The sequence below is a fragment of the Perca fluviatilis genome, chromosome 14 (genome assembly GCF_010015445.1).
Source record: "Perca fluviatilis chromosome 14, GENO_Pfluv_1.0, whole genome shotgun sequence".
Lineage (NCBI taxonomy): Eukaryota > Metazoa > Chordata > Actinopteri > Perciformes > Percidae > Perca > Perca fluviatilis.
This window is the reverse complement of record NC_053125.1, coordinates 15,024,905-15,039,404: the sequence shown is the minus strand read 5'-3', so window position 1 is coordinate 15,039,404 and position 14,500 is coordinate 15,024,905. Positions and strand designations below refer to the sequence as shown.

The 14,500-nt window shown below is 39.0% G+C and overlaps 1 protein-coding gene across 6 annotated transcripts in view; it reads left to right on the top strand.

Annotated features, from left to right (window-relative positions):
• Positions 1–14,500, top strand: part of LOC120573318 (glucosidase 2 subunit beta-like) — a 129,267-nt gene that overhangs the window by 5,559 nt on the left and 109,208 nt on the right. For all 6 annotated transcript variants that reach the window (XM_039822983.1, XM_039822984.1, XM_039822982.1 and 3 more), the window contains 2 exons: positions 954–1,071; positions 11,537–11,666. In XM_039822983.1, the coding sequence (XP_039678917.1) occupies positions 954–1,071; positions 11,537–11,666 (248 nt within the window). The remainder of the gene's footprint in view (positions 1–953; positions 1,072–11,536; positions 11,667–14,500) is intronic.

Below are 14,500 nucleotides of genomic sequence, written 5' to 3'. Positions count from 1 at the left end.
TAACCCGATCCAGAGTAGGGATGGGGATCGTTAATTTTTATTGATATTGATACCATTTTCAAGACTGCTTAACGATCCAAGTCTTTATCAATACCATTATCGATACTTTTCTATTATTTGGTGAAAAGTCGAGACGGCATATTCTTAATCTTAATAGAACTGGGGGTGCAACGGATCACGCAACTCACGGTTCAGATCATGGTTTTGAGTCACGGATCGGTTCAATTTTCCGATCAGCAGAAAAAGGGGGGGAATTTAAATGATTTATTAAAAACATAATAATAACTTTTAACAATAATAACTTATTTCACCAGTAGATTGTTGTTAAACGACAAAAACGGATGAGAAAAGGGGATTTTACAATAACTATGAATGCATCACGAGGTTTACCAGTTTTAAGTAAACGCAACCTTTATAGGCAACCAATCAGAGAGCAGCACAAACATTTAGCAAAGTGGCAACGAAATCTATTCCGTCCGGTAGATAGGCCTACCGGTCGCTTAGACATCGGCGAAATGTGAAAAATATGACCTGGCCCCTGCCAGGTCATATTTATCATCTTATCTGAGCTGCAAAGATTGACCATACTATGATGCTGAAATGTAGCCTGCTGTGTAAATGTAACTTCTAATATGGTAACCCACTTCTTTTGTTGACAGTCCTCTGTTATTTCATTCACTGCCATTCGCCTTAAAACCACATACAAGCAGAGTATATCTCATTATGTTTTCACAAGGTCCACACTCATATTGTGTTTGCCAGCCTTCAAAAACAATTTAGTTCAGCCACAGAGCATCAGCCCCCATCTTATTTACTCTTCTATTTTCCCATTTGGATTCCTGCTGCATTGTGGGCCCTTAAAAATTGGATTGCGCCATCTCAATGACCATAGCAGGGGTGGCTGATGTTTTCTCAGTAATGATGGGACTGTGCATGCTCTCCCTCTCTTCCAGGAATCTGGGACAGAGAGAGAGAGCATACGTGGAGGGCCAGATGAGGACCTTGGACGAGGGTTTGCAACTCAAGCAGCAACTGATTGAGGAAGGAGTACTGCTCTGGAGGGAGAAACAGGTACACTGAATTCTGCTGAAGTAACTTCTACTGCATGGCATGCAGTAGTAACAGAGGATAGTCATCAGGGCCTTCCCTCAAACGCTTTATCCTGTTCCTGTTGTGAGAAAACCAGTGACTTTCACTTGTGTGTTTCTTACTGCTATATATATATATATATATATATATATATACATACATACATACATACATACACATATATATATATATACATATACATATACACACACACACACACACACACACACACACACACACACACACACACACACACACACACACACACACACACACACACACACACAATGTGCAGTGAAATTCTTTGTGTACCTGTTCCGGCTCAATAAAAATAATAATATACAACTATACGACACAGTAAAGTAAGAGAATAGAAAATTGGGGGGATGGCCACAGTTCTCATTGAGCAGATGGACAGCCTGAGGGAAGAAGCTCCTCCTCATCCTCTCTGAGTTTGTTCTCAGGCAGCGATAACACCTCCTGATGGCAGCAGAGAGAACAGTGAGATGCTGGGGTGACTGGGCTCCCTGAGAATCTTCGTGGCCTTAGCAGCGTCTGATGTAAATGTTCTATATATTGGGGAGAGGAGCTCTAATGATCTGCTCAGCCAAGCGGACCACCCTCCTAAGTGCAAGGTAGTCTTTTTGCGTGCTACTGCCCATCCAGATGGTGATGCTCCCGGACAGGTTGCTCTCTATAGTATAGGTGTAAAAGTTCCTGAGCACCTTGACGGGGAGCTTTATGTTTCTATTAGGCGTCTGAGATGGTGGAGACGCTGATGGGCCTTCTTCACTAGGGAGGTGATGTGGAGCGACAGTGTTAGGTCCCGAGTGATATGAACTCCAAGATATTTAAAGCTGTCCACCCTCTCCACCATTTTAACCTAATCCCTAGATCAGTAGAAAACTGGTGACCTTACATTGTTGAGAAACAGAAACCTCCTGAACATAATTTTAATACATAAAGTTGAGAACTGCGTATGATCAGTAATTCTAAAAAAAAAACTAAATGTACGATCATTTCTACATTTGAGTATCAGTTATATATCACAGAACTAATTACCTTTTCAACCTTTCTTCTACTGCATTTCAGAACTTTGGTATTGTTTAAGTGCCAAACCTCTTTTTTTTTTTCTTTTTTTTTGTATGTTTATCCTCAGGTTTAGTTTGGTATGGTTTATACAACAATTAAATACCTGTATCCTATTTCCTTACACACCAGGATGCAATGTGTGTCCTGTAGCCTGCAGTCAACATGTATTCTGAACTGCGGCCCAGATTCATATACAGTATGTTGTATGCAATTTCTGGCTGCACTGCATTCAGTGATTTCATCTGGAATATCTGGTTTAAATTTCATACCAGCATCCTGGGTTTCATTCTGGCCAGTGGACTGCATTGCATGTTTTCTTCCTCTTTTTGTTCATGAGACTGTCCAAATTTTGACAGAATGCCCCTAAAATGATCATAAAGATGAACCAGTGTGTTCTATCTTGTAGCTACTATGTATATATTGTTTCTGTTCTCAATCGATCTAATTAAGTTTTCATCTTGGCTACTTGTAATGCCTCTCAGTAACTGTAGTGTTATTACCTGGCATGCGAGCTAGCACACTTAATTGATGGGGACGTTGAGGTTAATTTGCTTTTATACGTGTTGCACTACGAGAATTCCTGCTTTAATGAGCAGCTTGTGCCCTATGATATTGTTTTGACCATACATGTTCATGACATCTGCTGCTACAGGCGTCTGCTGTACAGTTTCCAACACCAACCTTAGCCTACTGTGCACTTAGTTTTTGCCATGTCAATGTGAGATGTTCACTGTTTTCTAGCGCTAAGATCTGTCAAAAAAACATTTTTCCAGCCCCTAACTCACTTGCATCACTGTGTTTTATTTGAAGAATGAATGGCATTTCTCAGTGAGTGTCCTTTCATTTTAGTATAACAAGCATATCAGTATATTATATTCCAAATGTATGATGTCTCCTATCCACACAATTCTAGTATCTAGTCATCTGGAATCCATACACCTCATATTCTTCTCCTGCCAGGAACTTTGCATTTTACTGTATCTTTTAAGGATTTCAACTATGCTTCATTTGTAATCACTCTTAAACTGTAAAGAGTAAATTGTGGGGGTAAATCGGCAAGTACCTGAGAGATTAAGCCCATTTTAAATCATCATGCTTCAAGAAACTACTTCACAGTTTCCTCTGCTCTCCATTAGCACATTCAACAAGCACTAGGCCAAATTAAAAACTGGAGCCCTGGAGTTCAGTGCAAATTAAATTGGTAAATTTGGCAGCTGAGGATCTCTTTTTAGATGTTTGTAAGTTACATTTACTGGTTCAGTGGTCTCATTACTTAATGCATTATCTTAATTTAGGAAATACAAGTTTGTTAACTCACTGACTGCATGTAGCACATATAAAGATAATTTTCCTTTCCTTCTGCATTAGTTGAAAAGAAAAATATGAGACCAGAGTACTGTTCAACATGCAATTATAGTCATTTAAAAAAATATGTATTTCGGATTCTGAAAGAATAATTTGCAGTTGAAAAGGTTGCTGCAGCAGCACATTCACAGTTCTCGGACTCTCAGGGCTGTACTCCATCCTTGTTATTTCGTGCATTTATTATGTGGGAAAATACTTTTATTTCAAGGTATTTCGAAGCACTTTACAGCACAGTTTGTAACATTTCAAAAATGTCAGGCTTGTTTAAAACATGGCTTGCTTGTAATGGAAGATACAGTTAAAAAGATACCACTTGTTTGACTACAAACAGATATTTAACTCAAGGCCACTTTTTTGTCACACACACACACACACACACACACACACTCACACATGTCCGATTTGCCAGCTGATGGTCTCTCAGTGTGTACCCTGCACTCTTCTTCTCTGTTCCGTTCTCTTTTTTTAATTTATTTTTTGTTCCATGTTCTTTTCTGTGGCGGCTGATTGGCAGACCGAGGCTGAAGTGTCACCCAGCCGCACATTGTGATCCTCTTCTCTCAGTGTCTTTGTTGATATGGCAGGGTTACCTCAGGGGCCTCGTCTCGGAAGCTCTACACAATGACTCAAAAGTGAACTCTTCCTGAGGTTCTAGGTTTAAAGAAGAATATTCTGTTGAAGAAATGGAAAATGTTTTAATCAAATTAGAAGCCTTTACATAATGAAAGCTGAATGTAGCATGTCAGCATTGCATGCCCGGCCTAGAACCAGCAGAAATAGGAATGCGGCTGTTGAAGGTGCTCTTAGTGATGTGCCACGTTTTTTAGGCTACAACATTTTTTGTCACATACAGCAAACATCTCCTCACTATCCGCTAGCTGCCTGTCCCCTGAACACACTGTAAGAAAAACCACGGTCTCTGAAGACAGCCCAGGCTCCACAAACGCCAACAAAAACAAACTTCGCCAACCTGCCCCACGAACCATAATAAACAGTGTTCCAGCCAATAACCGTCAAGAAGGAGTTCGTTGAGTCATGAATATGCATTGTGGACGTGCTAACGCTGCTGCAGTGATGGCTCAACCGGCTCCTTCGTGTCGGTTACTGGCTGGAACACGGTTTGTTATGGTTCGTTGTGCAGGGTGGTATTTCAGGTAGAAGGTTTAACAAACTCTGAGTCTAAACCAGAGGCCCGTTCCAGAAAGCAGGTTTAGTGTAAACTCTGAGTTTGTTAACACTGAGATGAGGGAAACTCTGGGTTTTCCGTTTCAGAAAGAGAGGTAACTTAACCTCAGAGTCAGTTACTATGGTAACTGAGCCTGTGAACCTAACCTGGTCGGGAGCAGGGGCCTATTGCACAAAAGTAGAATGAAGAAATCCAGGATAAATGAAAAAGCGCAGCTTGACTTAGTGTGATCCACTCATCGCGGCTCAATCGGTTGCACGTTTGCCAAGCCAGGATAAGTAGGTGAAGCTATGTCAAGCCAGGAGTAGATAGCTGGGATAAGTGTACGTTCACGGATTTCTTAAATAGACCACGGTATCGATCACAGATTTACTGATGCAGAAATGGAAAAGACGTGTGCAGCACATTTTTCACCCGTTGAGCAGCAGCTTCTAATGGAAATTTAGGAGGAGGTGAATCATATAATATGCAAAAAGGGAAATACGGCTGTTCTCAAACGGAAAAAAAAGCCAGACAGACAATAGCGGACCGACTGAATACGTATGGATTTAAAAAAAATCTACTTAGTCACTCCACGTTTTAATTGCTTTAATATGCTTGTTTTATGTGTTGGTTGTATTGCTATATCTGTTTTTATGCGCTAAATGTGCTGGTTTTAGTGTAAAGTGTCTTTGAGTAGCCTGTAAAGCACTATATAAATAAAAAAATAATTCTTGTTCCTGGGAAATTTATAAGGACTAGGCTTAATTTCAAAGCTTATTCATAATGCGAGAATATATTTTACAACCATATGCACAGATCTCTATGTCTAATTCTAGATATCTTTCTACAATTAATGTTCATACAGAACATGCATGACTGGACAAAAACTAGAAAAAGAAGTGACTTCAATACACACTGTAAGCATATCTGTAAAACAATGTTGCCTGTTATTATTCATGTTTTTTTTTTCTCACTCCCAAGCTCCAAGATGACAAGTGACAGCACCAAAATAAAATGATTAAGAAGCTTTGTGGCATTCCAACACATTCTCACTCCCATTTGGTAAAAAAGGACGTTTGATCAGGTGCCATTGTCATCGTTGATGCTAAAAGTCCGCTTTTAGTGCCCCGCCTCCCGCGTTACGGGCGAGGGGCACATTCACGGGGGACAGCAGCGGAGGAAAAGCCCATTTCCTCCGTATCGTCCCAGTTTTTACCATTACCAGCTCAACAACTGCAGTAGTAGGATTTGAATCAAACTCGTGACAGCAATAGTGACAAGTAATGCATGTTAATAAAAATAAAGCGGAACACATTCAGAAGACAACGGAATAACTGTTAAACACGTTTATTTCGGATCAGAGCGGCAGCTGATTTAACACATCAGACTCCAGGATTAATCTTAGCCTGCCTGTTAGCCTGCTCTGGACCAGGCTAGCTGCAAAGACTAAATCGCCATGGTTACTTGGCTGGGTTTAATTCGACCTGCTTTTGTGCAACAAAGTCAAAGCTAAATTCATCCAGGATAACCTGAATATCCCAGCTTAATCCCTTATCCTGGTTTTGTGCAATACCCCTCAGGTTTTCTTCAAGAAACCTCGAGTTTCTCCCTCTGAGAGGGAGGAGACTGAGAGAAACTGAGAACAAAAAACCATCGAGTTTCTCTGTCTCCTCCCTCTCAGAGGAAGGAGAAACTCATTTCCTTATTCATTCATTCATTCATTCATTCAGTCTGTATCAGGTGCGTTTTAATGCAGTTCATCATGTGCATGCATAAAAAAAACGTATTGGTTTATGTTAGGCAGACTACAAAACGTTTTTTTCTCAAACATGTCATATCCTTTTGTCGTCGATCCCGTTAATGAAAAAGCTGTATTAATTCACAGAGAGTTTACATCGATATTGATGTATTTTCATTTCCACATAACCGATTTGAGAGGTATTTTTTATCACGGTCCATTAGACATGTAGATACCTTATCCGTCCTCCTATCACTAACATCAACCATCGTGGACAGGCTTTAACATCCCAGCAGATTCTTTGTGTCGCATTACGTTTTTTTTGCAAACGGCAGTTTTCTTTATAACAGTGTAGCGGATCATACTGTAATAGTAAAGCCACTGTATGCGGAGCCTTCAGAAAAGTGTGACTCGCTCTGAAACGTTTTTTAAACGTTTCTGTAGTGTTCCCTGGACACAAACCAGTGAGAGCCATTAAAAAGAAATAAATGGTTATACATTATAGTTCTACTAATATGGTGCTGCAGCCTCAGAATGGGATTAGTAGCCTATAGTTTACTTTTTCGCCAGCAGGATTGCACCTAAATGAAATTATAGGTGTAATACAATTCCAGTTTTCGCCAGTAATATTATAAGTTAACTTTGATTAATTATGAATATTCTCTCTCTTTTGTAGCAGCAGCCGCTGCTTTTTTTAACGAAATCAGAGAGAGAGAGAAGAGAGAGAGAGAGAGAGAGAGAGAGAGAGAGAGAGGCAGGCGTAGTTGTGCAGTCTCGTCAGCTGGCAACAACAAAATAGGCGACACTGATGCGTAAATCAACGCTTATCAATATCACTTCCCCATCAGTCAGGACCAAGATCTGACCATAATTACACTTTTCCTTTCCATAAACTGCCATAATTAGCCTATTATTTCAGTTGCAATCCTGCCAGTGGAAGCGATCGTGAGAGCAAATAAAAAACATAATTCAAACCGCTGTGCGCATTGGCTCAAGAAGCAGAGAAATAGCCGATATGTAATTCCCTCCCATTCAAATCTATATATTTCATAAATATACCCATCAGGGAATGTTTACGGCGTTGTCGGTCTCTAAATGTTTTAACTTTTATGAGCGCACTCTTCTCCCGTCTCTCTCTCTCTCTCTCTCTCTCCCCGCACCGAGCTCCGCCTGATCTTCTATAAGAACGGTGATGCCGTTATCAATCGAGTAGGCCTATTGATTGGTCAGTAGGCGGAGCTTTTACACCGGTTGATCTCTGATCTCCAACATAACCTGCTCCCGACCAGGTTAGGCGTCCAGCATGAGTTACCACGGCGCTTGAACCCGGTATCAAGTGATCCACCTTGGTGATAAAGAAAACCCTGGGTTGAACCTGAAGTTACCTCGTTAACCCCAAATCTTGCTTCATAGTACAGGCCTCTGGCCTCATAATGAAAGAATGTTTACCTTAGTAAAAGTGCCAAACAGCAGATCCATTACCTTGTTCTAGTTCTGCCTGCAGAGCCTTGTAAAAAAAAAAAAAAAAAAAAAGTATGTTTGGAAATTTGTTACTTGTGCTTATTTATTTTTATGTATTATTATTTTACGGATTTTATTTTTTAAGTACTTGAATTTACCTGGATTATTTTTAATTTAAGCTATTTTGTAGTTAATTAATTTTTATTTATTTTATTGATTGGATGAACTATAATTTGCCTAAAGATGAGTTGGTTCAATCAACTCAGAGTAGGTTCATGCGCGTGCACCACCACAATAAAAAGGCAGCATGAATGGAGCCATGATTCTACGATTCACCATAGTAACAACCACAAATAAACGGGTAGGCAGAAATACTCATGCGCACATACAGCGAGTTAAAAATAGAAAAAAAATACAGCGGCTGCTGCAAAAGAGAGAATTTGCGTGGGAGAAAATTGCTGCTAGAGTAAATACGTATATTCCAATATAGTGTATATTATATTTAATCATAAGTAGGCTATAGCCTAATATTACTGGTGAAATGGTATTGAACCTATAATCTATTTCATTTAGGTGCAACACTGTGGACAAAAGAGTACTACGCTTACTAATCCCATTCTGAGGCTGCAACACCATCATTAACAGAATTATAATCCATAAACTTTTATTTCAAAGGGTTTACATCATTCACCTGCAATACTGTGGAACTCCTTTTAAAAACATTTCAAACACGTTTCAGATCGAGTCACACTCTTCTGACGGCGCTTTGCTACAGCGGCTTTATGCTCCGCATTGTAAAGACAAATGTCGTTTGCAAAAAAACGTAATGCGACCCTAATAATCTGCTGAGATGTAAGAGCATATGGGTGACGTTAGTGATATGAGGACGAATAAGGTTACGTAGGCTACATAACTGATCGACTGGGAAGAAAAACGATACCGCTCAAATAGGAAGTTATCTAAAAATTAAAATGTCGGGGTTTCAATATAATCTTCCGACGTAATACTGCGTAATACATCTTCTTCATCAACGGGATCGTTGACAAAAGGAAATGCCATGTTTTGAGAAATAAAACATTTTATAGTCTGCCTAATAAACCAACATCATTTTTTTTTTATTCATGCCGATAAAAACTGCGCTAAAATGCGCCTGATCCAGACTGAATGAATGAATGAGGAAATGAGAGAGCGCTGTGTCAGAGGAAGGAGACTGAGAGAAACTCAATGTTTCTTGAAGAAAACCTGCTCCCGACCAGGTTAGGTTCACAGACTCAGTTACCATAGCAACTGACTCTTGAGGTGAAGTTACCTCTCTTTCTGAAACAGAAAACCCAGAGTTTCCCTCATCTCAGGGTTAACAAACTCAGAGTTTTCACTAAACCTGCTTTCTGAAATACTGCCCAGGTTGGCGCAGTTTGTTTTTGTTGCCATTTGTGGAGCCTGGGCTGAGGAGATGTTTGCTGTATGACAAAAAATGTTGTAGCCTAGCCTAAAAAACGCGTCACATCACTTAGAGCACCTTTTAATTGAATACGAATAGGTATTCAATAAAATCCTCTTTCAGGAGATTTGTGATTATCTTTCTGTTAGCCCTCTCTAAGTGTACATTTTAAAGCAGGGGATGATGTGGAGCTTTTGCTAGTCCTTTAAAAAAAAAAAGAAGTCTCCTTTTTAATATAGCTTTGTCTGAATCTTTTCAGGGTTTGAGAGGAATGTATTTGGTGCTTTTTCAGTCCAAACTGACTACTACAGCTTTTCTGGAGTTAACACAAAATTCTTAAATTTTAAATGTCTTACTGTGTACTGAATTGGCACTTCTTGATCTTGTAAAACAAAAAACAGTGTAATTTACTTATCCCAATTGGAATATTGCTAATTTTCTTATATGACTAAACCTATTTGTTTTTAAAGAGTTGATTTTTCAATGCAGGTAATTGAAAACCTGAGTTTATGGAAACACAAATCTAGCTAAACAAAAACCTTAGTGCATCAGTTTATAGCATTTTTCTATACAGTAGTTTAACACTGGATGAACTTTTTACATGTTATGGGTGTTATTCACAAGAAAATGTGTTTTTGTACACTCAAAATGGAGCCCATAAATCACTGCAGCAAGCTGAAGGTGGCTAAGCAAGCAGCATGGCCTAGAAAGGTAGTCATCCCTGTCGGAACCAAGCAGAATCCATCACTGATATGAGAGTCTCCGAGGAGGGATCGGGAGGTGGTATTGACACGAAAAACACACACACACACACACACACACACACACACACACACACACACACACACATACACATACACATACACATATATATATATATATATACACACACACACACACACAAACACAAACAAGGAGCTGTTGCTCTTTCATATTAATTGGTCCATTACAGAGAGTGATGATAGGTTATGCTTGGTTGTCAAAAGCTGTCATATTTGGTGTGACAGCAACACCTCCTGACGCAAGTGATTTAAATAGTCCATTGTGCAGGCCCGACTGCTGCCGTACATGGTTTTGTTAATACATGAGCTGGTTGTGGTCTGGAGGTAGATACACTGATGCGTAAAGAAAGATAAGGTAAGAGGAAGCGACAAGGACAGAGATAGATCCTAAAAACCTTTTTTCCATATAAAAAATGTTAAGGCTAAAAGTCAATTATTCTGTTGTCAACACTTCTATCATAATCATGACTGTGTAGAAAATAATACTGTGGTTTAGATTAACAAGGTTCTTTTAGGTTCTAATAGATAAGATATTTCAGATTGGACCAAAGTGGTGGGCCGACAAAACGACATTACCATCTTTAAAGTCACAATGGTCAGTGTAACGCTTATCAGTTCAATTTTCTAAGCACAAACGGACATTTGGAAAAACAGAAAAATGGGTTCAAATATCTAATTTTTCATTTCTTTCCACCTGGGGCGTAGCTAGGCGGAACGAGGGAGAGAATACCATTGCAGTATTGAATAATTGGAGCCCAGACGCAATTTTGTCCTTTTATCCTCTGAATAAAAACAAAATTGGAAAAACAGTTTAAAGATCCAATTTTTTAATTTTTTCAAGGCGGGGAAAAAAAAATTATAAATTGGATATTTGAACCCCTTTTTCTGTTTTTCCAAATGTCCGTTTGTGCTTAGAAAATTGATCAAAATGATCATCCAATATCAGCCTCTTGGACACTCCTGAAGTGATCAATAATTAGCAAAGATAAGACACCTAGCATGCTGGTAAATGTCATTCTACAGTATGTGGTGTTTGAATAGTGTCATTTGTATGTTTTATATGCAGTGGATGAGTGCTAAAATTTACAAAAAAAGGGAGCCAAATTTAAATTATGAGATTGAAGCTGAGAGTGGTGGCAAAGTGACATGGTTTGTGACAAAGTGAGTTTAATTGAAACAGTGTCTGGAATTTCTTTTTTTACTTCATGATTTGACATTTCTGATTAAAAAGGTGTATTCTGTGTAGTTGTATTTTAAGAAAAATATTAAAGTTTTTTTATTGCACAACTAGAAAAGCTTGGCACTAACTGTGCTAACTAGTTGAATGGTATAAAACCGCTGGCTGCTGGAATGTTTATCATATTATGCTAATCTTAGACTTTGTGTTTGTCTCTCTTTAGGCCCAGCTCAGAGAGCTTCAGCAAGTAGCTGAGGACCTACAGATCAAATTAGAGGAACACAGAAGGAAGAAACATGAGGCCGACCGACTCAAAGAGCAAACTATAAAGGCGCTGGAAGCAGGGGGCAGCAGTAAGTGTCTTGCCTTAACCTGCCATGATTTGGTTTGTGTCCATTCAAAGCGATTTGCTCAATCCACAGAATTGCTTCAGTTTATAGATCTAGTTAGGTGATTGTTACAGCTACCACAGGGCAGCTTCTTTTTTTTTATTTCAGCTCAGCTTTAAATTGAACAAAAGTAAATTGACCTTAGCTCCTCAAGCCAGATAGTCAGGATGACAAATGGTAGATTATCAGAAACTGCTGGAAGGGTTAAATACAAATGCCTGTGCCAATGAAATAAATGAGCTAGGAGAGGAGTGCTGAGCAACAGCATACTGCTGTCCCACAGCTCTCCTTTTACATTCCTCAACCCTTTGGAGAGAAGTTGCTTATGACTCAAAGGAAAATTCCCTTATCGCTCCAAGCACAAGCTAGCTTGGCATTTTAGTGACGTTTAGACTTGCACATGTGAATGTACAGAAAGGTGTAGGACTGGATAGGAAGTGGGCTCAATCATTTAATGCACTAAAGTCCATAAGGATTCAGAATCATTACGTGTGTGTGTGTGTGTGTGGAGGGGGGTTAGGGAATAGAGATTAGTGGAGGTAAATTAGCTCAAAGTTTTAGATTTTGAGATGGTAGCAGACTCAATATTGACATATTCCTATTTGTAATGACCTGCAAAAATGCACATTTAACACTAATGGGAAACTGACACACAATTCATGTAAATTTGTAATTCTACAAGGTTAATTTCTTTTGTCTTTTTAACATATATTGCTGTTTGAATGAAGAACAAAATGCATCAAAAAACAGTTAAGTCAGAATGTCATTTGTCTACTTTTTTAAATCTTTTGCTGTCATGTTTCCCACGTTCTTCTCTGATGCCATGAAATGCTGGCAATTGATTGTCTGTCTAGTGTCAAACTGGCCCCTTAAGTAAAAGTTTTGATTGCAAAAAAGGTCATTTGACTTTGCGGGTTCCTCTGATCTTGCATCCATCATGCTTCCCACTGTGCGAGCTGACCTTTGCAAGATGTCACAGTCCCTCCATGTTCCTGAGCCTGTCATCCTTTGCTCCCATTACTGCTTATCTTCAGGGCGTAACAACCATCAATTTTCATTTTTGTGGTCGCTTTGGCATGTCTTGTCCATGTTGGCTATCCATCTAGGCTTTTATTATGCAGTTCTAGTGACCGTTTGTGTGTGTGTGTTGGCTTCTGTGTGTTGCAGTTGAAGGGAAGTTCTAATGACCTAAAGGCTACTTATCTAGCATTTTTCCTGCACTCTATAAATATGTTCTTCCCCGCTATTTATTGAACATTTAAAAAAACAAAAACAAACAAACATCAACCTTAAGCTACAGAAGACCCATGAGGACAAATAGTGAATTATCCCAATGAAATATAGGAACATCACAACAAAGAAATGAGTGTCTTGTCTTTCCCTTTATGACTTGTCAATAGCCTGTGTCAAAATAGGAATGAAAAGCCAGAAGAACAAGCAGCTGAGCCTGCAAAGTAGAACTTAACAGTATTTCCCTTTACTGCTGCTGTCGCTCAACCATGTCTCCAGGGCTTCATGCAGAGTAATTTTGAAGTTTTGAAGGGCCAGGTTATTGGTACCCTGCAAGGAAATAGCAGTTTCGCATGGTGCAGTGCTTTTGGAATGATGAAACAATAATTGCAGGACTTGGAGAATCCGAGATATTGGATATTGATATTATTAGAGTATGAGTTGCCCCACTTCATTTAACATGAGAAAATGATATTCCAAGAGTTTCTTTTGTGTACATGCTTTTACAGGACTCTGGACAGGTGCCATATTTAGAAGAAGTGTTTAGGAACTGCAGTGCTAATGTGATACTGTTACACGGTATCAGTACCAGCAAAGTATTTTTGTATCTGTGATAAGTGCACTGTAAAGACATTTTACCTACTTACTTAGCTTACACAGTCCAACAGATAATGCACATACTGTAGTGTGTGATTATTACGTTCCCAGGATACAGGAGTATTGCACATTGTCTTCACAAAATTAATAGGACCACATTGTTGAGCTGTATCCTGTCGTTCCATTAGCTAGCTCAGTTGTTTACGATTCTGTAACATTTAGCAAAGCATGCTGGGAAATCTGGTTAAATCATTATTGAATAACAAAGACTTTGCTGTGCCCGGCTTGTAAGAAAAGACACATATCATGTTTGCTTGTTTTTGAAAAAAAAAAAAAAAAATTCCTTTTTTAATGCCAACCTCAATAAGCTTTGGGTTCATATGGAGGCCTCTTCCTTCTCTGCTGATGTTTATTTGATGTGATCCCAATATGATCCCATCATATAGGCACACATTGTATTTGATGTCCGTTACTCTCTTTAACTGAATATGCAAAGCTACACTGTTTTGGAGTTCACCCACAGTTTGGGTAGAGTGCCTCAAGTTCATCGTTAATCCAGTGGTTGACCTGATTTCTCTTGCAAACCACCTCCCTGCTGTTCATGTTTCTAAAGGTACATGAGTGCAGTTAGACACCCTATAGCAAGTGTTTGAAATGGCAGGATGCCAAACCAGCGTAGTTTGTTGTAATCATACCACACACACATTTCCACACTGAACACCGAAACGTCATCACTGAAGAACTTTTAATTTCAATAATTTTCATGTTTCTTATAGTTTTCAAAGATATACTGCACATTTTGTATGAATAAAATCAAATACTTTTCATTATCATTCATGGTCCTATTTATTCATGCATTTCCCCAGCAGTGATAGACCCATAGCAGAGCACATGCATGCCATTTTTATTTATGCAGGTGCACCATTCCCTTTTTAAATAATTTGTATCATTAGCAATTCATAAAACCACAC